Here is a 26,418-nt window from a genome sequence, read left to right as displayed (position 1 = left end):
TTGCCATGTTGGCCAGGCTGGTCTCAAACTCCTGACCTCAGATGATCCACCCGCCTCAGCCTCCCAAAGTGCTGGGATTATAGGCGTGAGCCACCGTGCCCAGCCACCCTTGCCCTTCTTAAACTCCTCTCTTCTCTGAGGCCCCTTCCCCTTCCCCAGCCTCTATGTCCCATTATTTGTAAGGGAATGCGGTCAAGGGGCTGGCTGGAATAGGGAACCCAGGCACCCCTGTAAAGAGGGAAGCCGTAATGGGGGCTGAAGTGGTGTCTGGGCCTCGTCCTCATTTGCTGTCCCTGGGCTGGGCAGGGGGGGACGGGTTCAGGGCCAGGACCTAGTTAAGCTGTCGGATTAGACATGGAGGCTCCTAATCCCCTCACTGACCTTTATGAGTGGCCCAGGCCCTGCCCTCCCCAGTGGAAACCCAGTCTGGGCTGCCCTGCCCCCACACTCCTTCCAAACAAAACCCCCTCCCTGCCCCTTCACTTCCAACTTAACATCCTTCCCCAACCCTGCGTTTCCATTGCCCCCATCCCTACCTACCCCAGACGCCCTGAGCTGAGAGAGCAGCCAGCTAATTAATCCCATCCGGTTATTACATGGGGATTCTGAGGGATAAAGGGGGATGGAGAAGCTGGAGGGGGCATTTGGGTTGATGCAGCACTTGTGAAGGCTGAATGGCAATGACAGTGGCTGCCCTCAGTCCAGAACACAGGGTGGGAACACGTCCTCCTCACTGTCACTGGTTCCTCTGCAGTTGGCTCCCAGCCTGTGGGGCACTTAGATAGATGGTAGCATGGGCAGGGGGCCAGGTCGGAGGACCCATGCTCGAGAAGCACATTCGCAGACACACCCACTAGGGCTCCCAGTTCTTTAATCTGGGGGACAGGTCTCCCCCTAAAACACTCACTCTCCCACAATGGGAAGAACCCTGGTGTCCAGAGCTACCTCCTCCCCAGGTCCCTAAGCTGGGCCAGGGAAGTGACTCTGGCTGTTAGCCACAGCCCACGCCTACCCTTGCCCTGTGATTCAGACACCCGAGTTCAGAGCCAGCCTCCAAGAGTATCTTACATCCCAGCCTCTCCTGGAAGGCCGTATGATCCAGCACTGGGGAGAGGAGGGAAATCCCCAGGACTCGAATGCCCATCCCACCCTTGGTGTAGTGAGGACTCATCCTGCTGGAAAGGCCCCTGAAGAACTTCAAGTTCCAATGTCCCATTTTTACAGATGGGGAAACTGACATGAAGAGGAGTCCAAAGTGACACAGGAAGTTGGGGCAGCATTGGAATTTAGAGCAAAGCTTCTCGGGTCCTTGAAAAGGACCTCATTCCAACTAGCTAGCACTCCATCTCTAAGCCTGTTGTAGGGACCAGGGGAAAAAATAGATAGACATCTGTATTTATATTACATATATATAATATACATATGTATAATATCTTTAAGAAACAGACACACGGCTGGGCATGCTGGCTTACACCTGTAATCCCAGCACTTCGGGAGACCGAGGCAGGTGGATCATCTGAGGTTGGGAGTTCAAGACCAACCTGGTCAACATGGCAAAACCCCGTCTCTACTAAAAATACAAAAATTAGCCAGGCATAGTGGCTCATGCCTGTAATCCCAGCGACTCGGGAGACTGAGGCAGGAGAAACACTTGAAGCCGGGAGGCGGAGGTTGCAGTGAGCTGAGATCACGCCATTGCACTCCAGCCTGGGCGGCAGAGTAAGACTCGGTCTCAAAAAAAAAAAAAGAAAAGAAAAAAAGAAATAGACACACATCACTAGGTGTAGGGTTCCAGAGCATTCTAGACTCACCAGTCCTGGGCCTCCCCCTTCCCTTGTCCACTAATTAGCCCTGTGCCCTACAGGGTCTCACCTTCACCTTCACCTTCTAGGTCAGCCCAGAAATGTTGCTTCTCAAGTCCTGAGTCCACCTCCTAGCACTGCCAAGCAGTCCACCTGGAGGGGATGAGAACTTCCAGGCTTTGGTAATGGACAACTCTGTATCCCTGGAGCCTTCATTCCTTTTGGCATTACAGAACCACAAGAAGTCACCTAGAATCATTGAGATTCTCAACTCCATTGGGCAAACTGGAACCAGCAAAATCTCAGATATCTAGAATTGCCACTGCTTCCTTGATTCTGTGATCAGTCTATAGCCACAGAATCCTGATTCCCTTTGGACATTCTAGAATGGCACTTAAAAAAAAAAAACAACAACCCACCCCGTGGATCCTTTCAAAGCATTGCTTATTCTCTTGGCTGGGTGCTCTACAGCCAGAAGTTGGAGTTATCTAATATCAAGAACTCTTAATCTGTCACTTCAGTCTTTGTAAACCCACAGACTAACAATGTTTTGTGCATTCTAGAAACATTACTCTTTAGTTTCTGGAGTAGTTCAACTCTCCAGATAAAATCTGTCCTAGAATCACCAGTGCTTGCCTCTGTGGTCAACCTAGACTCACAGAATCTCAACTAATGAGCTTTCTGGAACCACAGGTCTTTTTTTTTTTTTTTTTTTTGTCTTTGGTCAATCAAGATGATCTTGAATACTTGGGGCATTTCATAACCTTCCCTCCTTAGGTGGTCTAGAACAAATGATTCGCTACTCAGTTGGCTGAGTTGAAAAGCAACACTCCCTTGAATCTTAGGTGAATCCAGACCTACAAACTCTTGATATCTGATGCTGTTCAAGAACTGCCAACTTGCTTCCCCAGAGGCAGTCTATACCATTGGCTTCTCACCCTGGTCAACAATCCAGGTCTCCCCATATCAAGGAATCTAGAACCACCAGTCTTTTCCTCTTGGGTGATCCAGAATTCTGGTGAGACTCAGGAATCAGGCTCATAAAGGGGTCTCAGGAGGGAGCACAGAAGCAGAGGAATTAAGGTCCAGTATGTCCATGGTGGATCACCAGGCATGGCAGAACCTTACCACCTAGTCATTTACCCAGCAGGCCTGTCGGTATTTGGGAACACCTGCCCCCATCCCAGGAGAGAGCCCCATCTCTCCATCTTGCTACCTTGGGGAAGGGGGCACACATGGGGAAGGGGACATCAGTTTGCATCATGGAGGCAGGGTCAGCGCCAGGGTTGGTGTGAGAACTCGGGGGCTAGCAGCCCCATCTTCTGTTTCCACCCCATTCCCTTCCTCAGTCTCATCGTCCTCATCTTCCTCCTGGCAGCAGCTCAGAGCAAGTTCATTCTCATAACAAAATGCAGTCAGAGAGCCGGGGAAACTAGACTTGAGGCTGTGGGAAGCCTGCTCTGCCCGTTCATCCAGCTCCTTAGCACTGCAGACCGGTGTCCCTGGGACCTCGTAAGTGCGATGGAAGTGGCGATAGTCGACCTCATACTGGGAGCCACGCTGGAAGAGAACTGGCTCAAAACGATGGCCCCAGAGCAGTTCACCAGGGAGGTAGGATGAGCGACACTGTGTGGTCATGGCTGTGGCCTCAACCATCCCCTCGAGAATGACCACCAGCTCGAAGTCAGCCCTGGCCAGCTCCGCACGTCCTAGTTCATACAGAGGACTGGCAGAGTCGATCTCATGGACGATGGTGATGGGGGACACGAGGAAGATACGATCGGTGCCTCCATCAAAGCCCACATCCACATCCTGGTGGTCCAGCGGGATGTACTCACCCTCTGGGGTCACACGGGGCTGCAGCAGGAGGCGAGGAGCCAAAGACAGACAGCAGGGAGCACAGAGACGGGCAGAGACGGAGTGAGAGAGAGGAAGAGATGCAGAGAAAGAAGAAGGCAAAGACCACAGGAGTGAAGGAAAGGGTGAGAACACAGATCAAGAGATGGGGCCGGCAACCCAGAGAGAGAGGAAGTCAGAGATGCAGGGGAGGGCACAGAAACCCAGTGAGGGAGCCAGAGATCCAGGAGGGGAGGATGGAGGTCCAGAGATAGCATGGGACACAGGACAGAGACCCAGAGATAAAGAGAGAGGAAAGAGACTCAGGGTTTGGGGGTAGAAAACGGGAAGAGGGGTGTGGCGGGGGAAGAGAAGGAGAGAGGGACAGAGTGATATTGGCATAGAGACACACAAATCAGCAAGACAGAGATGAAATCAAAGCGACAACGGAAAATAAGGATGACATCCAACAGAGAATTGGAGAAGGAGAGGGAAAGAAAAATGGCTTTTAGTATGTGGCCAGAGAAAGATAAATCAGATGACAAGAAGGGGCAGTTAGGGCAACCTAGGTCCAACATTCTGCACCCACCACTGCCTCAGGCTTATCCCTGGGCTCTCCCCTGAGCTATCCCAGCTGCCAGGGCAACTGCAAGCCCTTCCATGTCATTCTGTGTGTGAGCACGCTTTGTGGGGTGTGGGTATTTCACCCCCGTCTACCCGCTGGTTCCATAGCCACCTCCCAGGCCAAGTCACTGCCCCACAGATTTCTGCAAGAGCCAGTGTCCCTCGTATTCATGAATCCTGGTATCTCAAAGCTTCAGGCAGGAGATTGAAGTGGGAGGTGGGCACCTATCCTCCTCTTGTAACTGTCTCTGGGAGCCTCAAGTAGAGGAACCCCAGAGGCGGCTGGGAGTTGCAGCTCCCACCACCCCTGATCCTCTCCAAGTCCAGCCTCAGCCCAGAGTTCTAAAGTCACTTTACTTGGGCAACGGCAGCTGCTGGCCCAGAGTTTCTTGGGAACGGAGATGTTTGAGCAATTTGGCCATAATTCTAGGAACGCTAAGGCCCCTTCCTCAGGGCATGGGAGGGAGCCACTACCCCACGGGCCAATGGGAGGTGCAGTTTCGTTTCATTGCCACCTCCACCCTGCTCTCAGAGGTTAGGAGGCTGGTGGGACACAATGGGCCACTGAGGTGGGGAATGAATTCTCCCACAGATGCTGCAGGACCCCACACCTAGAGGCCTGGAGAACTGTGCTCCACAGCGATGAGCTGCACCCATCCCAGGGCCTGCTTCTCCTGGGGGCCTCAAGTCACAGGCCTCCAACTGTGCCAGTGTCCAGTGAGAATTGTACACCCGAGTAATAGAACGGTCACGCAGACCCTCCACCACCCCCTCGCAAAGCTGCATCTGAGGCCACCCCATCTTTGGACAGGTCCCTTGACCCAGAGGCTTCTGGGAATTACGGCCCAGAGCCTTGACAGGCCAGGCGTGGCCCTTTCAGGTCTACCCACGGGCGGCCCATCCTCAAGCCACAGGAAGCTCTGTATGCCCCAAATCCAGGCCTCCAGGAAGAGCTGGTCACATACCTCTCTGTTGGGTTTACATCCCCAGCTGCCCAGTGACCCATTCGCAGGCCACAGGCCCGAGAGGCTGCTGGGAGTTGTAGTCCACGCCCCCTCCAGGACCGCACGCCCCTCGCCCTCGGGCCTACATCTCCCACAATCCCCCAGGGCTCACGGAAGTCCCCGCCTCTCCTCCCGGGCGCACCTGCAGCAGCTGGGCACGCACGTGGGCCTCGACCAGGTGGCTGCGGCGCAGGTTGCCGACGCGCCACATGAGGCAGAGGCGGTGGTCGCGCAGCGCCACGACGGCGTTCTCGCTGAAGACCAGCGTCTCGTTGCGCTTCTTGGGTTTGGCCATCTTGGCCATGACAGCACCCACGACGAAGGCGTCGAGCACGCAGCCGGCAATGCACTGCAGCACCACGGCGGCCACAGCGGCCGGGCACTCCTCGGTGACGCTGCGCACGCCGTAGCCGATGGACGTCTGCGTCTCCAGCGCGAAGAGGAAGGCGGCCAGGAAGCTGGCCACGTGTGAGAAGCAGGGCGCGGGCGGTGGCGGGGCGGCCAGGTCGCCGTGCAGCGAGGCAATCAGCCAGAAGGCCAGGCCGAAGAGCAGCCAGGAGGCGAGGAAGGAGCAGGAGAAGAGCAGGCACATCCAGCGCCAGCGCACGTCCACGCACGTGGTGAACAGGTCGCTCAGATAGCGCGCGCCCTGGCCACCCAGGTTCACGAAGCGCACGTTGCAGTGCCCGTCTTTCTTGACGAAGCGACCGCGGCGCCGGCTCACGGGTGACTGCACCGGTGCTGGCGCCCACCCGTTGCGGCACATCCCGGGCCCGGCCTCCTCTTCATCGCCCGCCCGGCTGTCTCCCGAATCCAGGGCGCCGCTGAGGCGGCGTAGGGCCCTGGCCAGGCCCATTGGACGGAGGGACCCCCTCCACTTGGCTTAGTGGGGGGCAGGCGCCCCCAACCTGCTGGGACAAGAAACCGGCAGAAACGTCAGGGGCACCAGGAATGAGTGAGCTCATCGGCCAAGCATGCTCTCTGGTGGGGCTTAGTGGCCTCATCTGTCAAGTAGGTGGAACGATACTCACTTTTTTTTTTGGAGACAGAGTCTTGCTCTGTCGCCCAAGCTGGAGTGCAGTGACATGATCCTGGCTCACAGCAACCTCCACGTCCCAAGTTTAAGCGATTTTCCTGTCTCAGCCTCCTGAGTAGCTGGGACTACAAGTGCACACCACCACGCCTGGGTAATTTTTTTTTTTTTTAATTTTTTCTTTTTTTTTTTTTTTTTTGAGACGGAGTCTTGCTCTGTCGCCAGGCTGGAGTGCAATGGCACAATCTCAGCTCACCACAACCTCAGCTCACTGCAACCTCTGCCTCCCAGGTTCAAGTGATTCGCCTGCCTCAGCCTCCCAAGTAGCTGGGATTACAGGCACGGGTCACCATGCCCATCTAAGTTTTTGTAATTTAGTAGAGACGGGGTTTCACCATGTTGGCCAAGATGGTCTCGATCTCCTGACCTCATGATCCGCCTACTTTGGCCTCCCGAAGTGCTGGGATTACAGGCGTGAGCCACCGCGCCGGGCCAGCCACCTTCTTTTTAAAAATTTTTTATTAATTTAATTTTTGTTTTATAGAGATGGGCCTCACTCTGTTGCCCAGGCTGGTCTCAAACTCCTGGCCTCAAGAGATCTTCCCTCCTCAACCTCTCAAAGTACTAGGATTACAGGCCTGAGCCACCCCACCTGGCCCATACTCACCTTCCAAGTTGGAAGATGCAGTATAAACAGCAACAATACTATAGAAGATACTTGTATAACAATGGAAAATACTATAACAATAACGATATTATAGCAAGTGCCACAATAATTACAGCATGCATTTATACAGTGCTAAATCTATGTACTGAATTCATAATTTGTGTTCTATCAATTATACTGTTTATACAGTTTGGAGGTTGTTGTAAGTACTTTACATGAATTTACATATTTGAGCCTCAGAGCAAGCCTATGAGGCAGACATCATTATCCCCATTGTCTAGATGAGGAAACTGAAGCACAGAAAGTTTAAGTAACTTCCCCAAGACCACAGCTAAGTAAACTGGGATTTGAATGCTAGCCATCCAGTTCCAGAGTCCATGCTCATAATCGTAAGGTGTAACTGCTTCTCAGCATGGAGAGATGCCTCAGGGCTCTGAGGTCACCTGTGGTTCAAAAACAGGTTCAAAAAGTAACAAAAGGAAAAAATCCATCAATTGAATTGCATCAGAACTAAATAACTTTTTTTTTTTTTGAGACGGACTCCCACTTTGTCACCTAGACTGGAGTGCAGTAGCGCAATCTTGGCTCACTGCAATCTCTGTCTCCTGGGTTCTCCTGCCTCAGCCTCCCGGAGCAGCCAGGATTACAGGCACGTGCCACCACGCCTGGCTAATTTTTGTATTTTTAGTGGAGATGGGGTTTCACCATGTTGGCCAGGCTGGTCTTGAACTCCTGACCTCAAGTGATCTTCCTGCCTTGGCCTCCCAAAGTACTGGGATTACAGGCGTGTGCCACTGCACCCGGCCAGAACTAAAAAACTTTTGTGATCCCAAAGACACTATCAAGAAAGTGAAGAGAGGCCAGGTGAGGTGGCACACACCTGTATCCTAGCGCTTTGGGAGGCTGAGGCAGGAGGATCATTTGAGCCCAGGAGTTCATGACCAGCCTGGACAACATAGCAAGGGGCTTGCTCTACAAAAAGATTAAAAATTAGCCAGATGTGGTAATGCAAACCTGTAGTCCTAGTTACTTGGAAGGCTGAGGTGGGAGGATTGCTTAAGCCCAGGAGTTTGAGGCTGCAGTGAGTTATGACTGTACCACTGCAATCTAGCCTGGGTGACAAAGACCATGTCTCAAAAAATTTTTTTAAGAAAGGGAAAAGACAACCCACTAATGGGAGAAGATACTGTAGTTGCAAATCATATACCTGATGAGGAACTTGCATCTAGACTATATAAAGAGCCCTTGCAACTCAATAATGAAAAGATAAATAACACCCCCCAACCTTTTTTTTTTTTTTTTGGAGACGGAGTCTCACTCAGTTGCCCAGGCTGGAGTGCAGTGGCGTGATCTTGGCTCACTGCAAGCTCCGCCTCCTGGGTTCACGCCATTCTCCTGCCTCAGCCTCCTGAGTAGCTGGGACTACAGGCGCCCACCACTATGCCAGGCTAATTTTTTTTGTATTTTTAGTAGAGACGGGGTTTCACCATGTTAGCCAGGATGGTCTCGATCTCCTGACCTCGTGATCCGCCCGTCTCGGCCTCCCAAAGTGCTGGGATTACAGGCGTGAGCCACCGCCCCCGGCATTTTTTTTTTTTTTGAGACGGAGTCTCACTCAGTCGCCCAGGCTGGAGTGCAGTGGCACAATCTCAGCTCACTGCAACCTCCACCTCCTGAGTATCTGGAATTACAGGCTCACGCCACCATCCCAGCTAATTTTTGTATTTTTAGTAGAGACAGGGTTTCACGATGTGGGCTGGTGCCAAATAACCCAATTTAAAAGTGGGCAAAGGGGACCAGGCGCAGCAGCTCACGCCTGTAATCCTAACGCTTTGGGAGGCCAAGGAAGCTGGATCACTTGAGCTCAGGAGTTTGAGACCAGCCTGGCCAACATGGCAAAATCCCGTCTCTGTTAAAAATCCAAAAATTAGCCGGGCCTAGTGGTGCACATCTGTAGTCCCAGCTACTCTGGAGGCTGAGGCACAAAAAGTGAGCAAAGGATCTGTACAGACGTTTCTCCAAAGAAGGTATACAAATGGCTCATAAACATATGAAAAGATGCTCAGCATCATTAGCCATCAGAGAAATGCAAATCAAAACCACAAAGGAATACCATTTTGCACCCACTTAGAATGGCTATAATAAAAAAAAACAAAGTGTTGGCGAGAATGTGGAGAAATTGGCATCCTCATACACTGCTGGGGGGAATGAAAAATTGCAGCTGCTGTAGGAAGCAGTCTGGCAGTTACTTAAATGGTTAAACATAGAATTACCACATCACTCAGCAATTGCACTCCTACTTATGTACCCAAGAGAAATGAAAACAGATGCAAAAACTTGTACACAAATGTTCACAGCAGCATTACTCATAATAGCCAAAAGGTGGAAACCCAAGTATCAACCAACTAATGAATAAATAAAATGTGGTATATTCATCCAATGAATAGTATTTGACAATAAAGAGAAATGAAGTATTGATAGATGCAACAATATGGATAACCCTTGAAAACATTATGCTGGCCAGGCGCGGTGGCTCGCGCCTGTAATCCCAGGACTTTGGGAGGCCAAGGTAGGCAGATCACTTGAGGTTAGGAGTTCGAGACCAGCTTGGCCAGCATGGTGAAACCCCGTCTCCACTAAAAATACAAAAATTAGCCGGGTGTGGTGATTACAGGCGCGCGCCTGTAATCCCAGCTACTCGGGAGGCTGAGGTGGGAGAATCACTTGAACCCGGGAGGTGGGGGTTGCAGTGAGCTGAGATTGCACTAGTGCACTCCAGCTTGGGCAACAAAGCAAGACTCTTTAAAAAAAAAAATTGTGATGGCTGCACAATTGTGAATACACTAAAAGCCACTGAGTTGTACCCTGTAAGGAGTGTATGATATGATATGTGAGTTAGATTTCAATAAAGCTATTGTAAAATAAATGAAATGGGCTCATGCCCGACCCTCTGATCTTTGGCAACTCTTTCTGAGTCTCAGTTTCCTCCATTGTAAGGCTGGGAAACTGGGACTTCTTAAAAGACCAGGAAGGGCCTTCTTACCATATGGATAAGGGCCCAGTCCTGGCTTAGTTGCTCACCCACCATGTCCCCTGGGATCTCTGGCTTCTTTTTCCAGAGACTCAATTTGCTCAGCCATTTACTAGGTGTGTGATTGACGACAGGTCGCATCCTTTCCTGAGCCTCAGCTCTCTCATCTGTGAAAGGCAGGAGGCCTGGGGGCTGGGCGTGGTGGCTCACACCTGTAATCCCAGCACTCTGGGAGGCCAAGGTGGGGGGATTGTTTGAACCCGGGAGTCTGAAACCAGCTTGGGGAACATGGCGAGACCCTATCTTAAAAACAAAAATTATCCAGCCATGGTGATGCAGCTACTCTGGAGACTGAGGTGGGGGATCACTTGAGCCCAGAGTTCAAGGCTGCAGTGAGCTATGATGTCACCACTGCACTGCAGCCTGGGCAACAGAGCAAGACCCTATCTCTTTAAAAAAAAAAAAAAAAAAAAAAAAGGGCAGGTGTGGTGGCTCACACCTGTAATCCTAGCATTTTGGGAGTCCAACTCAGGAGGAATGCGTGAGGCCAGGGGTTTGAGAACCAGCCTGGGGAAGACAGCAAAACCCTGTCTCTAAAAAATAAATAAATAATAAAAATAAAAAATAAAGGAAGAAAAGAAATGGAATCGCAGCAGCCTGTCAGGGTGGACGAAAGGAAAGGGCTGGGCATGGACCCGCACCCCTCATTGCCTTCAGGGTTCACTGCAAGGTTACCAAACGCTTGGCCCTGTGGTGAGGAACTTCCCAGGAACTGGCTGGATCAGGACAAACTATTCCAGGGGTTAAATAATTTGTGCTGGAACGTGGGGATCCTCAGGGGCTTCTTGGCAGGGCCTGGCACACTCCATTTGGAAAGAAGACCGACCACGAGACAATGTCAAGTTTGGCACCAACTGGGTCTCCCAAAGCCCTGCACCTGCTTCCCACAACCACGTGGGCAGCCTGGCCATTCGCGAGGGTTCATTAGGCCCACTTGACAGAGGCAAGACTGAGGTGAGACGGGACCAGCCTGGCTGTGTCCAGTGCCCACAGTGTACCCCAACCTTGACTCTGTCTCGCCCCTGACAACCCTGCATGTTAGAGACTGTTCTCCCAAAAAGGGGAAATAGGCTCGTTGCCAAGGGGGCAGTCTGGAGGTCAACATCAGGATGCAGCATCTACACCTGCAGCCCTCCTCAGCCTGGGGATCCCCACTCTGCACTGACTCCATCCTCGGGAACCACCCCCGTGGGCTGGGGAGGCAGGTGGCCACTGACACTGACCTGTGCTCCCCAGGCCCCAGCCTGGGCCTCTCACCCCCACTTGCCCATCTCTCACCAAAGCCCTTTGATGAAGGGACCTGGCTCTTCACAGAAAAGTCAACTGGGGCTGAGGTTAGTCCCTTGTCGCAGGTCTCTCAGCCAGTGGGGAGAGGAGTGGCAAAACCTAGCCTCCCACCCAGGCCTCCTGGGAGCCACAGCCCGAGTGCCAAACCACAGTCTTCTCAAGAGCACTCTGGTTTCAAACACACCTGGTATGTACGAGGCCTCGCGATGAGCTCCCGACATGCCCACAGCCCCCACTGGACTCAGACCCCACTGCTCACCTTGACCGCTCAGGATGCCAGCAGGTGATGACCATCACCCCCTTTCACAGTTGGGGAACAGGCTCAGGGAATGCCATGAGCTGGCCAGGCCCCCACAGTGCCAGGGGGAATGCTGGTTGGGTCCTAAGCCTTTCTTTCCTTCCCAGAGCTCTGCCCTCGAAATCCTCCAGTCCCACCTCAGCCCCGTGAGGCAGACCCGTGTCTATTTCCCAAAGCTGACGGGGACCTTCACCAGGGGGCCATCTGCAGCCAACATGGCCCAGCTCCCAGGCTGGCTGCGACTCAGGCTTGGGGCAGTCCCCTCCCCTAGCAAAAGCAGGGCGGGAGGGAAAGGGATCCTCCACCTGACCTGCGAGAGCAGCTTAATGTTTCCATATAAAGGAGATACAGGGCTTAAGGTGCTTCAACTTCGTGTCAAAGTCACTGTGTAATCTGAGGCCAAGAAGCCCTGCCCCTAGGCCCCACCCTCACCCACCCAAATCAACACTCTCACTCTTCCGAAACCAGGGGTGTTCCCCGCCACTCCCCACCTACCGGTGGGGGCTGGACAGCAGGTTGGAAAGCAGAGACTGCACAAAGACAAGAAGATGCAGAGATAGGCAGGAGGAGGAGTGTTGAGAGGGTGCCCCGAGAAAAAGTACAGGGACCAAGCAGGACAGGGACCCAGAGAGAGAGGGGGACAGAGACCCAGAGAGGGCGGCAGGAAAGGGACATTGATCCAGAGAGAAAGGGACAGAGACCTTGAGAGAGGACAGAGACCCAGAGAGAGGGGAACAGAGACCTTGAGAGGATAGAGACTCAGAGACAGAAGGGGACAGAGACCCGGGGGGCGGGGGGACAGAGACCTAGATAAAGGGGGACAGAGAAGACAGAGGCGGACAGGGCAATTGGGAAAACGAAAAAGAGAAAAGAAATGTTTTAAGAAATGGCGACATGGTGAGATGAAATTGTGAAGACAGAAAGAGGCAGAGAGAGATGGGAGAGACAGAGATGGGGGCAGACAGACAGACAGACAGACAGAGAGGCTTTCTTTGAAAGGATGGAAGCCAGTGAGAAAATGTATAAAATGGGGATGGGGTGAGAGTTGGAGGCACTGAACCTGGGGGTAGATTCTCCTGGCGCTGAGCCTGTCGCTGATGGGAAGATAAGGCCTCCTTGAAGGGGACAAGCTGAGGACAGGGATGCTGGGGCAGGGGTGGATGGGGGCAACGCAGCAGAGCAGGAGGGGATGGCTCAGCAGGGCCTTGCGTGGAGGCACGTACCTGTTGGGGCGGCCCACCCCCATGCCCTCCGCTGGGGGCTCCTCGGCTAGGGCTGAGGGGAAGCCTCTGTGGGTGCCAAGGGGCTGTAGTCTGTCCTTGGTCCCAGGGGCCGTGTGACGGGCACCCGACCTCGGAGTCCGCAGACGGATCAGAGGCTGGATGCAGGGGGCCCGGGGGTGGGGCTAGCTCAGAGCCGCAGAGGGGGAGCCAGGGAGGCCAGCCAGGCAGAGCGGCTGGGCCACAGCCCAGGCAGGCTGGACAGGAGACAGCGGCGGCGGAGCGAGACAGCGACTGGGGGGCAGGGAGACTGGCAGTGGGGGACGGGAGACTCTGAAAGAGGGGGACACAGAGAAGAAAGAAAGAAACGTGATAAAGGGGAGATGGATGGAAGGAGAAATAGGGGCTCCAGAGTTCCCTGAGATGAAGCCTTCATCAGCTGGTGGGGGTCAGGGATGAGGCCCCTTTCACTGAGCCAGAGTGAGTTCCAGATGGAAGGACACTTAGAGAAGGCAGAACGCGGCGGCACCCAGTGGGCGGAAGGTTGGGTTGCACTGGACTCCCAGTTGCCTCCCCCAGCCTAGCAGCCTGGGGGCAGCTGCTGCCAAATCCCTCCCCACCCCCAAACTCCCCTCCACCCCGTTTCCTCACAGGGCTGTGGCCAAAGGACCAGAGTCTCAAATACACCTCAGGCCTCTTCCTGGTCCTTTACTGCTGCTCAGGAGCCCAGACCTTCCTCCCGACACAGCACCAGCCTCTAAGTCAGGCAGGAGGGGAGGGGTCACATGTAGCCCCCACAGGGAGAAATCCTGGCCAAAGCCAGCTGGCAGGAAGACAACGGGCAGAAGCAAATTTTGTTGGAGGAACCCACACCTCAAATTTGATGTAGCCATTGTATATCCCCCGAGTTCCCTGCTGGGAACCAGCAGCCAAAACCGGGTCCTGAGCCGGACGCGGTGGCTCACGCCTGTAATCCCAACCCAGCACTCTGGGAGGCCGGGGCGGACAGATCACTTGAGATCAAGAATTTGAGACCAGCCTGGCCAACATGGTGAAACCCCGTCTCTACTAAAAACACAAAAATTAACGGGGTGTGGTGGCACATGCCTGTAATCCCAGCTACCTGGGAGACTGAGCCAAGACAATCACTTGAACCCGGGAGGCGGAGGTTGCAGTAAACCAAGATCGTGCCACTGCACTCCAGCCCGGGTGACAGACCAAGACTCCATCTCAAACAAACAAACAAAAAACTGAGTTCTGGGGACACAGGTCAAATGGGTCACAGCTGACAGGAAGGAATCCACCAACACACAGGCCACACCAGTATCTGGGTGGGAGTGGTCTTACAGAGCCCTGGTTAAACCGAGTTCTTTGGTGAGAGGGGTCACTGGATCAGACCCAGGCCTTCTAGAGAACAATACGTCAAACAGAATCCATCACGGCAGCCCACAGGCCGGCCAGTCTCAGTCAACAGACCTGAATGAACCCCTTCCAGGGGAGCCCAATTCGACTTCAGTTGCCAAGCAGGAAGCAAGATCAGAGCCAGTGGGACGCCTCAGACGCTGATGGTGCGGAAGACGGTGAAGCCTGACAGTGCCGTGCTGACCAGGAGCCCTGGGCACTGCGGGTGCCAGTGTAGCTCCTTCAGCTCGGTCTCACCCTGGTGCACGAACAGCAGCTGCTGCGGAAGGTCGGCGAGTCCGGGGTCGGCCTCCACGTCACCCGCCTCAGGGTCCCGCTCCACTGCCAGGTCCCACTGTGTGATCTGGTGGTCTGCACCCGAGGCTGCAAAGACCCCACTGTCCTGGGGGTGCCACTCGACGGAGGTCACGGGGGCCACATGCTGCTTGAAGGTGGCCACTGGGGAGCCAGACTAGAGGGAGAGGATGGGAGTAATGGGCTCTGAATGCCTCAGCCTGACTCTGGGGGGGACCCAGGCAGAAGCCCCAACCCCTCTCCAGCCTCAGGGTTCAGCCAGGGCCCCACCCCTTAAGCCCTCACAAGCTCAGAGTCCAGGAAAGGGACACAGGGTAATTCTGGCTGCTAAGAAGGCTGACCAGCCCAGGGGTTGCTGGGAATTGTAATTCACCTGCAAAGAAGCCCCTCCCAGCTCAGGTAGCAAAACCCCCGCCCCTGCTCTTCCCTCTGCCTGCCTGTTTTCTTCCTTATAAAAGGAGGGCATGGGCTGGGCGTGGTGGCTCATACCTGTAATCCCAGCACCTTGGGAAGCCAAGGGAGGTGGATCACCCGAGGTCAGGAGTTGGAGACCAGCCTGACCAACATGGTGAAACCCCATCTCTACTAAAAATACAAAATTATCCGGGTGTGGTGTCACATGCCTGTAATCCCAGTTACTCAGGAGACTGAGGCAGGAGAATCACTTGAACCCAGGAGCGGGAGGTTGCAGTGAGCCGAGATTGCGCCACTGCACTCCAGCCTGGGCAATAAGAGCAAAACTCCATCGCAAAAAAAAAAAAAAAAAGGAGGGCATGGCTCTCCCAGAGTTCTCCCAGCAGATTCTACAAAGGCCTCAAAGGAGGCAGAAGCACAATCCCCGGAAGCCGACCCAAAGAAAGACTAAGAATGACAGCACTTTCACTACAGCAAAGGCCCCGCTCAACTGGCGTCTCTCTCATTAGGAGAAGCTGCTCTGAAGTTCCAATGGTCAACAAGCTGGGCCCTGTGTGACCTGGTGGGCCTGGGAGGCTGGAATCCATCTCCAGCCTCCTCCCCAGGGCTGATGCTATAGAAACGATCAAACTGGAGGAGAAAAAGGACATCATGGCAGCCCAGGAAGGCGGAGCCACACAAAGCTGCAGCTTTGTCCAGAGGGATGCCAGACGCTGCAACTTCTCCTGCGCAGGGACCCTCCCAGCTCCACAATGTCAACCCCTAGCTTGGCTGTCATGTCACAGCGGCTCCTGTCCTTTCTGTGCCTCAGTCTTCTACAACGAGCAGGCTGGGCCCCGATTCTCAGTTGCATCTATAAATCTACAACTCTCTGAAGCTCTCAGCACTGGCCATACAGACAGCTGTACAGACAGCTGTACTTCTGCCCACAGGCAGATCAGAGGTCTAGTCTCTGCTGCCCCAGCCCCTTCCATCTCTTGTCAGCTGTTCCCCTGGTGGAGTGAGTGACCCCAAGAGTGGAGACCCACCACCCTTCCTCTTGCTGAGCCTCAGTTTCCTCCTCTGTACCCTGAAGAGGCGGGAGTCTAGTTCTAAGGGCTCTCCAGCTCTGGTTGTATAAAACCATTCAAGGAGGAAAAATCCTACAAATCCCAGGGGCTGCTGGAAGCACGCTTCTCTAGCCCCCAGGTGTCTGGCTGGGAAAATAACCTTGAACTGCCGAAGGTCCCAGATCTTGAGGGCCCCATCATCCCCGCCACTGAGCAGGAAGGGCTCCCGGCGGCTCCAGCTGATGACATTGATGTCCCCATCATGGGCGGTGGCTGTGGTGAGCATGCAGGCCTTGCTGGGGGCTGCCCGGATGTCCCAGATGCGGATGGAGGCGTCAGCTGAGCAGGAAGCAAACACCTGGGGGAGGCGGAGTCTGAGTGGTCCTGATGCCCACTAGCCCACGGTGAAGCCCAAGCGCCAGCAGTGGGCTACTCTCTCTTTCACTGTCCCCCTTACTAGGACTTGGCCTGGAAACTAAACCTCTGTCAGGCTCCCAGCCCTCTTTTCCCTCAGACCTAGGATTCTAGGTCCCTGGCCTAGAATCCATCAGAACTATACGACCAGAACCCCACCCTCCCTCACCGTGTTCTCAGTCGGTGACCACTGCAGGTCCTCCACAGAGCGTGTGTGGCCCACGAATGGCCGCTGGTCCACGTGCCAGGAGCCGCCGTCCGTAGGTGTCCAGAGGTGGATGTTCTTTTGACAGTCACCGGTCAGCAGGCGACCTGGGGAAGGGAGTCAGGAAATGACCTCGCCCCACCTGGCCGCAGCTCGCTCCCCTCCTTGGAGTCTAAGCGCCCGGCGCCTTGTTGCAGACCCTGCTGCCCCCACCTCCTGGGACTCCTGAACACCCCAGGGACTCACCGGGCACCCGGGGGGACCAGTCAAGGGCAAAGCCCTCGCCCATGTGTCCAGCGAAGGAGAAGATGGGCTTCATTTGGGCCTGCTCATCCCGGAGGAAGGCTGCCAGGGCCTGAGGGTCCTCCACCACCTGCAGAAGCCGCCGCAGCGCAAACACCTCCACCTGGCCCTTCTCTGACCACACCCCAGCCACGGGCTCTTCACCCAGCCATGACACCTGCAGAAGAGCGGTGGGGGAAGGGTGATGTGAAGCGAGGGGAGAGGAGGATCAGGGCACTGACCCCACACTCCCCATATCCCAGATAACCAGAAGTGCGCTTCCTCAGATCTCCCAGGCCTGGGACTACAGCTCCTTGAAACCTCTGTGGGAAGAAAATCATAACCTGCAGAAACCAGCACGGTTACTGCGACAGCTCTCCACAGCGGGGTGGGAGTGGGTGGGGGAGCTGAGGTGGGAGGATAGAGCCCCAAGATGCCTGGGAGTTGAGGCTGCAATTCCCACCAGCCCTTGGGAGGGTGTTCAGGCTCCTGGTCTCGGTAACCCTCTAAATGCTGGAAGGCCACAAGACTCAGTCCTCAGATCTCCTTGCCTCTGTGTTTGTTCACTAGGAGACCCAGTCCGGCCACAAGGTTTCCAATACCCCTAGCCCTGACCTCTCCCCTGGGCTCCAGACTCTTACTGCATTGACCATTCAAACTTATTTGTTTTTGAGACAGGGTCCCGCTCTGTTGCCCAGGATGGAGTGCAGTGATGCCATCACGGCTCACTGCAGCCTCAACCTCCTGGGCTCAAGTGATCCTCCCACCTCAGCCTCCCAAGTAGTTGGGACTATGGGTGAACACCATCACATCTGGCTTTTAAAATTTTTTTTGTAGAGACAGGGTCTCACTTTACTGCCCAGGCTGGTCTGGAACTCCTGGTCTCAAGTGATCCTTCTGCATCAGCTTCCCAAAGTGCTGGGATTACAGGCGTCAGCCACTGTGCCAGCCTGACCATTCAAACTTGATACAACCAAAGCCAAGCTCCTAATTGCCACCTGCAACTGCTCCCTCTCCACCTCAGGTCCCAAAATTACAGGACTCATTCTTGGTCCTCATGCCCAGCACCTATGCTGGCTACAGTAAAAATGCTCACTTCCAGGGCCAGGCGCAGTGGCTCATGCCTGTAATCCCAGCACTTTGGGAGGCCGAGGAGGGCAGATTGCCTGAGGTCAGGAGCGAGACCACCCTGGCCAACATGATGAAACCCCGCCTCTACTAAAAATGCAAAAATTAGCCAGGCATGCTGGTGGGTGGCTGTAATCCCAGCTACTTAGGAGGCTGAGGCAGGAGAATCGCTTGAACCCAGGAGTCAGAGGTTGCAGTGAGCCGAGATCGCGCCATTGCACTCCGGCCTGGGCGACAAAAGCGAGACTCTGTCTCGTCTAAAAAAAAAGCTTCCTTCCAACCCCCTTCTCATGATGTCTATTGCTGTTACACTACTACTGATGTCATCTTTCCCCTGAATACTATAAGTCTCCCCACAGGATTCTTTCCTCCTACCCTTACCTCTCTGCAATTGATATTTAAAACAGCAGCCAAAGGGATCACTTTAAAACAAGTCAGACCCTGTCTTTCCTCTGCCCGAAACCCTCCAATGTCTCCCAATTAAAAGCCGGAGTCCTTACAGTGGCCGACAAGGCTCTGAACAATGTCTTCTCTGTGCCCGCCCCCCAAATTGTGTCACTCTCCCTTTTGTTCATTCTGCTCCAGACAGACTGGACTCCCCCGCTTCTCTTGAAACTCTTCAAACATGCCAAGCTCACCCCAGAGCCTGTGAACTTGTGTTTTCCTTGCCTGCAAATTCTTTTACAGGGTTCACTGCCCCACTACCTGTGAGTATCTATGCAAATGGCATTTTATGACTGAATACTTTCCTAACCACACTGTTTAAAAATAGCACCCCACTCCTGGAGCACCCTAACCCTCTTCCCCTGCTTCATTTGAATTTTTTCCAGGATAGTTAACACCTTTGGACATGGTACACATTTACTTAGTTTCATCTCGTTCCCTTCCCCCACTAGTGTGTAAGTTCATGGAGCCAGAGACCTTTTGCTTGCTGCTAAATCCTCTGCATCTAGAACAGTACTGAAACATAGTAAAAATAATTTCATGGAAACAGACAGCCCCACCTATCAGCCAAGTACTGTTCTAAGTGCTCTTCATATACCATATCATTCTACTTACAAGTCTACCTGATCAGATGTTTTAGCTTTGAAGCAAAAAACAAATAAACAGGCTGGGCACAGTGCCTCGTGCCTATAATCCCAGCATTTTGGGGGCCAAGGTGGGCGGATCACTTGAGCTCAGGAGTTCGAGACCAGCCTGGCCAACATAATGAGACTCCATCTCTACTAAAAATACAAAAATCAGCTGGGCATGGTGGTGTGCACTTGTGGTCCCAGCTACTCAGGAGGCTGAGGCAGGAGAATCACTTGAACCTGGGAGGCGGAGGTTGCAGTGAGCCGAGATCACGCCATTGCACTCCAGCCTGGGCAATGGGAGTGAAACCATGACTCAAAAACAAAACAAACAGCCACAACCAAAAACAGTTCCTGAATAGTAACAGAAAATACATACCTCATATTACAACCAGGTGCTATTCTAGGCACTATATGTTATTGCATTTGACCTCATGCCAGCCCCATCAGATAAGTTCTGTAACTCACTATGTTACCAAAGAGAAAAGTGAAGAACATAAAACACATCCTCTTAATCTAAAACAGTACCTAGCATGTAATGACAGTGATCATAATAGCTAAATTGGATAAAACTATGTGACAAGTACTTTTCTAAAAACTGAAGGAGGCCGGGTGTGGTGGCTCACGCTTGTAAGCCCATGGCTTTGGGTGCCCGAGGCGTGCAGATCACTCGAGGTCAGGAGTTTGAGACCAGCCTAGCCAACAAGGCGAAACCTCGTCTCTACTAAAAATACAAAAAATTGGCCAGACGCAGTGGCTCATGCCTGTAATCTCAGCACTTTGGGAAGCCGAGGCAGGCGGATCACGAGGTCAGGAGTTCACAACCAGCCTGATCAACATTGTGAAACCCCGTCTCTACTAAGAATACAAAAATTAGCCGGGCGTGGTAGCGCGCGCCTGTAATCTCAGCTACTTGGTTAAGGCAGGAGAATCGCTTGAACCTGGGAGGCGGAAGTTGCAGTGAGCTGAGATCACACCATTGCCCTCCAGTCTAGGCGACAGAGCAAAACTTCGTCTCAAAAAAAAACCAAAAAACAAAAAATTAGAAGGGCCTGGTGGCAGGCGCCTATAGTCCCAGCTACTTGGGAAGCCAAGGCAGGAGAATCGCTTGAACCTGGAAAGGCGAGGTTGCAGTGAGCCAAGATCGCACCACTGCACTCCAGCCTGGGCAACAGAGTGAGACTCCATCTCAAAAAAAAAAAAAAAGGGCCAGGCACGGTGGCTCACGCCTGTGATCCCAGCACTTTGGGAGGCCGAGGCGGACAGATCAGGAGTTCAAGACCAGCTGGGTGTGGTGGTGTGTGCCTGTAATCCCAGCTACTCGGGAGGCTGAGGCAGGAGAATTGCTTGAACCCGGGAGGCAGAGGTTGCAGTGAGCCGAGACTGCGCCACTGCACTCCAGCCTGAGTGACAGAGCGAGACTACGTCTCAAAAAAAAAAAAAAAAAAAAAAAGAAAGAAAGACATGAGGAGGTGTTGGGAGTTATGGACACAGGGGATGGGTCGGGTGTTTCAGAGAATGCAGAGCAGGCTCCTGGGACCATACTTACCCGAACTCGGTTGATGCCACCATAGTGGGGCACCATGGCCAGCTCCAGCTGAGGCTTCCGCTCTTCTTCATCCTCTTCATCTTCCTCCTCCTCTTCTTCATCACTGCCCTCTGAGGGTGGGGGCTTCGTCCCATGCAGATTGTGCATCCGAAGCATCATCAGTCTGGGATAAATTGTGGGGTGAGTTAGGCACTAGATTCCAGGATTCTTGGGAAGGAGAGAGGCTGGAAACCCATATTCCTGGGTCTGCGAGAGGCAGAAACTGGAAGCCCTAACTCCTGGGTCCTGAGGAAGGGGCTGGAAACTGAGCCTCCTGGTCCTGGAAAAGCCTCGGGTCTTACCTGTTGCTCTGGGCGCTCTCAGCCTGGGTCCCAGCACACAAGTAAAGTGTAAGAGGAAGCTCTGTCCGATTGTCTCCCAGGTGATCCCGGACTATGTCAAAGCTGAGACAGGGGGCGCCTGGGGATGGAAGAAGGGGTTTACGAGTTAAGACGGGACAGTAAGAGCTCAGTCCCCACCTCCCTCATGGATCAACCGCCTCCGGTATGAAATCACTTCTCTTAGACCCCAGCCTTCTCTTCCCGAGCACCTCTCAGGTTAAAGGCTCGGGATCAGCCACCTCAGGACCCTGGAGTCCGGACTCAGCCCTACCAGTCTGCGCTCGGTGGTAGAGCACATAGGCCTCCTCGTCCATGACCAGCTCCTCCCCTTCGCGTAGCGGCGGCCCCCGGCCGGGTAGGTAGACCTGGGCCGGGCCCTGGGAACTTGTGTTGCCGGACTCGGCCTCCATGGGTTCCCCGGCTTCACACGTGCGCCGCCGACCCTTGCGCGCCGCCATCTTCGAACCCGCTCACTGCTGACGCCCGGTAAGAGCGTCACTTCCGGGTTTCGCTTTCTGCCTAATGAGATCCGCCCTACTGCGCGGTTACCTTGGAAACTCCGGGGACCGCTAATCGGAGAGGGTGCGGAAACGCGGAAGGAGAACTCAGGTAATGGCGCCAGCGAAAGAAGCCTGCGAATACGGAGAAACTGCATCTTCGCGTGACTTTGGCCGCTGTTCCTCGCGGTAGTGGCAAGGCCTTCTGGGAGTTGTAGTTCTACGGGAGGCTTGCTTTCCCCGTTTTCCACTTTGATTCCGAGAGCGTTCTTTCCACTTAATTAATTATTCATATATGCAATTTTGCTCTTTCACTGGCAAGGAGACTTGAGTTTCTGCTCCCTGAGGACCCATAAGGCCGGTTTCTTTTCCTCTCTCTGTTGTGATGGCTTTAATTTGTTTCAAAAATGCCTTCTTGTAGACAGGATGGATATTATCTGTAAGTTAGGCGGTTCAATCTACCGTCTAGGGGCAGTCAATTGCCTAACTAGAAATTCACATGGCAGCTCTGGTCAGCGAGCGCTTAATCAGAAAGTCCACCCTCTGGAGGCAGCTATTACAAGTGCTTCGTCTCTCTTTATCGCCCATCAGCACCAGCGGTTTGGCTAATTGACATAATGAAATGTTAGAAATAGATTCTCATTGGTGAGATTAACAGCATTCAAGATAATGCGGATTGGCTGGGATATGTCAGACACTCTCCTAGCTTTCATGAACAGGATATTGAGAATCTAGCAAGCCTTGGTACCTATAGCCATAGGAAATAAAACCATACCTTTGATCTTAATATGTTTTGTCTCCGGGATCTATCTCACCACTCTCTTGGGGTCTCTATCTGCCCCAGTACCCTCTCGACTTTCTTTTCAGGGTCTCTTCCCACCTCCTCTTTCTTGGTCTTTGTCTCCCCACGCACCTCCTTTCAGAGTCTCCGTTCTCTAATTCTCTCTCCTCTTCCCCTGTGGGACTTCTGTGTTTCTGTTTCCTCCAGAGAATTTGAGGGGGGCTAACAGATACGGAGCTTAGGCTTGGACTGAGGAGGCATAAAAACATGGTTTATTCCAAACACTGCAATGTGGAATAAGAGAGTGGGAAGGGAAGTTGGTGAAGTGTGGACTCCCAGACCCTCCCCTCCGCAACCCAGCCCCAGACCCGGCTGGAGATCTGGGAAGAGGAGGCTTTTTGGAGGTCTGCTGGGTCATCACTGAAGGGTCGCAAATAAGGGTTGGATTTGGAGAGGCTGTGCTTGGTGGCAAGTGGGGTGGTCCGGAGGTGCGGCAGGGTGGGAAGTTTTGGCTTCAGGGAGGTTGGGTTCATCGCGGTGCAAGGGAAGGCGGGGCTTCCGTTGGGGACGTGTCCTAGGTCAGAGTAGGGAAAAGCGACCGAGGGTGGAAGAGGAGGAGGGGGTGTCACGGTTTGATGTCAAGGGTCACAGTCTGGTCGGGGCACAGTCTGGGGTTCGGGTCACAGTTTGGGGTCAGGGGTCACAGTCTGGAGTCGGATGACCATTTTAGGAGTCGGATGTCACAGTCTGGGTCAGGGGTTTCTGTGTGGCGGGGCCAAGGTCTGGGGTCACAGTTTGGCGAACGCGTCTCACAGTTTTGAGTCCCAATGGATGAAAGGTTAAAAACGGTCTTCCCCGGAGGCGTGGCTGGGGCCGGGGAGCTGCACAGTGATGTGGGGGCCACGGCCCCGGGCGTGGAGGTGGGACGCGGGAGTGGCGTGAACCCCCTACCTCCCGCCCCATCTGGTGACGTTAAAAAGCCCTTATCGGGTTTAAAAAAAAGTCCGGTGGGCTCCAAGGCCCCCGCCCCCTCGCTGTCAGGCTGGGTGATAGTTGAGGGACCAAATCCTCTCCGGCTTGCAGTTCCTCCAGAACCAGGGGGCGCAGGACGCTGCTCCAGGCGGGGTCCGGCCAGTTCCACTGCTTTCCTTCCCAACCTACGCGGGTCCTGTCCACTGCGGGCGCCCCCTCGGGCCGTGGCCTGCGCTGACCAAGGGGGCGGTGGGGCCCCCGGGGCCGCGTCATACCTCGGACTCGAGGCTGGAGAAGTGCGCCGAGCCCCTGCGGGTGCCCAGGTCCCCGCCCCGGTGTCTCCGGTGGGAAGCTGTGGGCAGCGGCGGCCCCCAGTGCGCGGCGTGCGGACACCTGCGAGCGTGGCGGGAGGGCCCGGTAAGCCTGCGCGCAGGGGCGGCGCGAGGGCACGAGCTGAGGTCCTCGAGCGAGCGCGAGGTGGGCGCGGGCGGTGGGAGGTCCCAGCCCCCAGCTGCGCGCCGGTGCCTGTGGTGGTGGGGCGCGGCGGCGGCGGGCGTGCGGTGCGAGGCCCGCGGACGGTGCGGGTGCGACCGCGGGCACCCGCAGCGGGCCCGGCGGCGGGGCAGGGGCCCGGCGGCCCAGGGTGGAGGCGGCGGCGCCCACCAGCCGCCGTCCAGGCCATCGTGCGAGCAGCTGAGATGGCGCGGCGGCGGCAGCAGCTCCAGGCTGGCGCAGTGGCGACAATGCCAGGCGGCCGGACCGCTGCGCGGGGGCAGGTAGTCCCAGCTCCCGGCGCGCCAGCCCCCGAGCTTGTCGACCGACCAGTAGCGGCCGGGCGGCGGCCCGAGGCGCTCGGCGTACGGGTAGGGGAAGTCGGCAAACCACCAGGGCTCCAGGCCGCCCAGCGACGCGCCGCCCAGGCTCTCCGAGTCCTCCGAGTCCGACGGCGACGGCTCGAGATCGAGGTAAGGGCAGGGGGGCGGCGCGGCGCGGCACGGGGGCGGAGCGGCCGGGGCTCCTCCGCCCGCGCCCCCCGCGCCCCCCGGGCCGCCCGCGCCTGGCCCCAGCAGGGGTTGGCTCTCGGGGTCCGAGCGCGGCCACCGCGCGGGCGCCGGCGGACTCTCGTCCTCGAAGGCCAGGCGGCAGAGCGGCGGCCCGACGGCGGTGGCCGCGGCGGCGGGGGGCGCGGGCGGCGACGGGAAGCCAGGGAAGGCGCCGGCGGGGGGCTCGGCTGGCTCCTTGTCGCGTACGATGGCGAAATAGGAGGGCGGCGGCTTCTGCGGCGGCTGAGCAGCCGGCGGGGACAGCGGGCGCCCGGCTGCGCCCCGCGGTGCCGCGCGCGCCTCGCCCAGGCCGAGGCCTAGGCCCTGCGGCTCGATGGGGCCGTAGTAGCGGTGGAAGCCGTCGGCCAGGCCCGCGCCTCCCGGCGGCCCCGCGCCCTTGGTCCGGCGCCAGCGGTCCACTGAGGCGCGCTCGCGGGGCACGAAAGGTGCGGGCCCGGGCGCCGGCCGCGGCGCGGGGTACGCGGGGCTGGGCAGGGGCTGTGGCGGCGGCGGGGGCTTGGCGGGCGGTGGGGCGGCCTCGGCGCTGCAGCAGCTGTACATGCCCTGCGGGTCCGGGGACAGGACGGGGGTCAGCGCGAGGTGCCCAGGACGCCTGCCTGCCTCCCCTCAGTCCCTCTCTCCTCTCCATTTACCGGCCTGCGTCTCCCGCTCTCTTCCCCACTATCCACATCTCGACCCACACATCTCCTTGTCTCTGCTGGGCTTTACCTTTGTCCCCCGCCCCTGCCATCTCCCCCTCTCTGCCTCCCTCTCTGCCCCATACCCTGGAGAAGGCCAGCAGGAAGTCCATGCGGTGGGTGGGCCCCAGGCAGTGCCGCAGGCGCCAGTACACCAGGTGCTCCCAGGCGAAGACCAGCAGGGACAGGCCCATGGCCACCAGGAGCATGTAGAAGACGCCCGCCATGTTGTCGATGTCCAGCTTGCTACTCATCACCTCGATTTTGTCATTGTGGCAGATCCCAGAGAGCCACAGCCGCTCCAGCATCTCGATCTCATCTGGGGAGGGGCGGTCAAAAGTCACCTGCTATGAGTACCCTCTGAGGACCCTCGTCTGTGATGTGGGAATGTAGGCCCTTAGCCCCTTCCTCCCTCAGACCCTGGTGTCCGGGTCTTTGCCCCTTTCTTCCCCGGAACCCAGGGGCCTAGCCCTCCCCCTCTCCGCTGTGGAAATCCCTGTGTGCAGCCGCACCATCCCCCAGGAACTGCAGCAACGCCAGGTCGATGGGCCGCTTCCAGCGGGAGCCCTTGTGCAGGGCGATGCCATAGCCTGTCGTGGCGAAGACCTTGCCGGAGCCGATGGTGACAAGCTTGCAGCCCTCGTCCTTGCGGGCCATGTAATTGAGCACCGCAGCATCGTAGATGAAGGCGTCCAGCTTCCTGGGGGGAGGGGGAATGGAGGGCAGGGTCAGTCCCACCTAGATGCCCTGGCCGCCAGGCCTGGAACCTCCTCACCTCTAACCTCCAACTGCTCCAAATCCTAACTGGCCCTGAGCTCCTGAGCAAATCATTGCACTTCTCTGTGCCTCAGTTTCAACATCAGCAAAATGGGCATGGCAGCAGTATCTCCCTTCAGAGTTGTTGCAAAAGTATGTTTTTTAAGAGACAGGGTCTTGCTATGTTGTTCAGGCTGGACCAGAAATCCTGGGCTCAAGCGATCCTCCTATCTCAGCCTCCCCAGGAGCAGGGACTATGGGGAAAAGTTAGATAGTACCTCATGCAAAGGAGGTGCTGGAGAAGTGTTAGCTGTGACTTTTTTTTTTTTTTTTTTTTTTTTTGAGACAGAGTCTCATTCTGTCACCCAGGCTGGAGTGCAGTGGCACAGTCTCGGCTCACTGCAAGCTCCGACTCCCGGGTTCAAGTGATTCTCCTGCCTCAGCCTCCCAAGTAGCTGGGATTATAGGTTCCCACTACCAGGCCCAGCTAATTTTTGCATTTTTAGTAGAGACGGGGTTCCACCATGTTGGCCAGGCTGGTCTCGAACCCCTGTCCTCGTGATCCACCAGTCTCGGCCTCCCAAAGTGCTGAGATTAGA

At 55.5% G+C, this 26,418-nt stretch overlaps 3 protein-coding genes across 9 annotated transcripts in view; all 3 read right to left on the bottom strand.

The window, feature by feature from the left end:
* Positions 1–1,391: 1,391 nt before the first annotated feature.
* KCNJ14 (potassium inwardly rectifying channel subfamily J member 14) lies at positions 1,392–12,736 on the bottom strand. 3 transcript variants are annotated; one of them, XM_054466358.2, is made up of 3 exons: positions 6,298–12,736; positions 5,409–6,177; positions 1,392–3,659 (listed from the first exon to the last, which is right to left on the bottom strand). In XM_054466358.2, exons 2-3 carry the CDS (start codon positions 6,120–6,122, stop codon positions 3,063–3,065), a joined length of 1,311 nt encoding a protein of 436 aa, XP_054322333.1. In that variant the 5' UTR covers positions 6,123–6,177; positions 6,298–12,736; the 3' UTR covers positions 1,392–3,062. The 3 variants fall into 3 exon arrangements, with proteins under 3 accessions (XP_054322333.1, XP_063513354.1, XP_063513353.1); XM_063657284.1 differs by having other exon boundaries at positions 5,409–6,174; XM_063657283.1 differs by having other exon boundaries at positions 5,409–12,736.
* Positions 12,737–13,544: 808 nt separating this feature from the next.
* On the bottom strand, positions 13,545–21,707 carry GRWD1 (glutamate rich WD repeat containing 1). The gene is made up of 7 exons (XM_054466357.2): positions 21,344–21,707; positions 21,034–21,151; positions 20,693–20,855; positions 16,907–17,120; positions 16,625–16,767; positions 16,202–16,399; positions 13,545–14,735 (listed from the first exon to the last, which is right to left on the bottom strand). The coding sequence occupies exons 1-7, from the start codon at positions 21,528–21,530 to the stop codon at positions 14,418–14,420; spliced, it is 1,341 nt and encodes a 446-aa protein (XP_054322332.2). The 5' UTR covers positions 21,531–21,707; the 3' UTR covers positions 13,545–14,417.
* The window catches only part of GRIN2D (glutamate ionotropic receptor NMDA type subunit 2D), a 56,447-nt gene continuing 51,650 nt past the window's right edge, over positions 21,622–26,418 (bottom strand). For 4 of the 5 annotated variants that reach the window (XM_063657248.1, XM_063657249.1, XM_054466352.2 and 1 more), the window contains 3 exons: positions 25,576–25,763; positions 25,150–25,382; positions 21,899–24,929 (listed from right to left, as the gene is read on the bottom strand). In XM_063657248.1, the coding sequence (XP_063513318.1) occupies positions 23,592–24,929; positions 25,150–25,382; positions 25,576–25,763 (1,759 nt within the window). In that variant the 3' untranslated portion in view covers positions 21,899–23,591. Of the gene's footprint in view, positions 24,930–25,149; positions 25,383–25,575; positions 25,764–26,418 lie in introns of all 5 variants that reach the window. The other variant, XR_010124817.1, reaches the window with a different exon arrangement.

The sequence above is a fragment of the Pongo pygmaeus genome, chromosome 20 (genome assembly GCF_028885625.2).
Source record: "Pongo pygmaeus isolate AG05252 chromosome 20, NHGRI_mPonPyg2-v2.0_pri, whole genome shotgun sequence".
Taxonomy (NCBI): domain Eukaryota; kingdom Metazoa; phylum Chordata; class Mammalia; order Primates; family Hominidae; genus Pongo; species Pongo pygmaeus.
The sequence above is the reverse complement of the archived record's forward strand: the minus strand, read 5'-3'. Positions and strand labels throughout refer to the sequence as shown.

Excerpts from the sequence above, each read along its gene's own strand:
- KCNJ14 (XM_063657283.1), bottom strand. The coding sequence starts at position 6,122 with ATGGGCCTGGCCAGGGCCCTACGCCGCCTCAGCGGCGCCCTGGATTCG. Across the intron at positions 3,660-5,408 it reads TGCGTGCCCAGCTGCTGCAG|CCCCGTGTGACCCCAGAGGG; the intron begins GTGCGCCCGGGA and ends CTCCTGCTGCAG.
- GRWD1 (XM_054466357.2), bottom strand. The coding sequence starts at position 21,530 with ATGGCGGCGCGCAAGGGTCGGCGGCGCACGTGTGAAGCCGGGGAACCC. Across the intron at positions 21,152-21,343 it reads CTACCACCGAGCGCAGACTG|GCGCCCCCTGTCTCAGCTTT; the intron begins GTAGGGCTGAGT and ends TTCCATCCCCAG. Across the intron at positions 16,768-16,906 it reads CTGGTCCCCCCGGGTGCCCG|GTCGCCTGCTGACCGGTGAC; the intron begins GTGAGTCCCTGG and ends TCCCTTCCCCAG.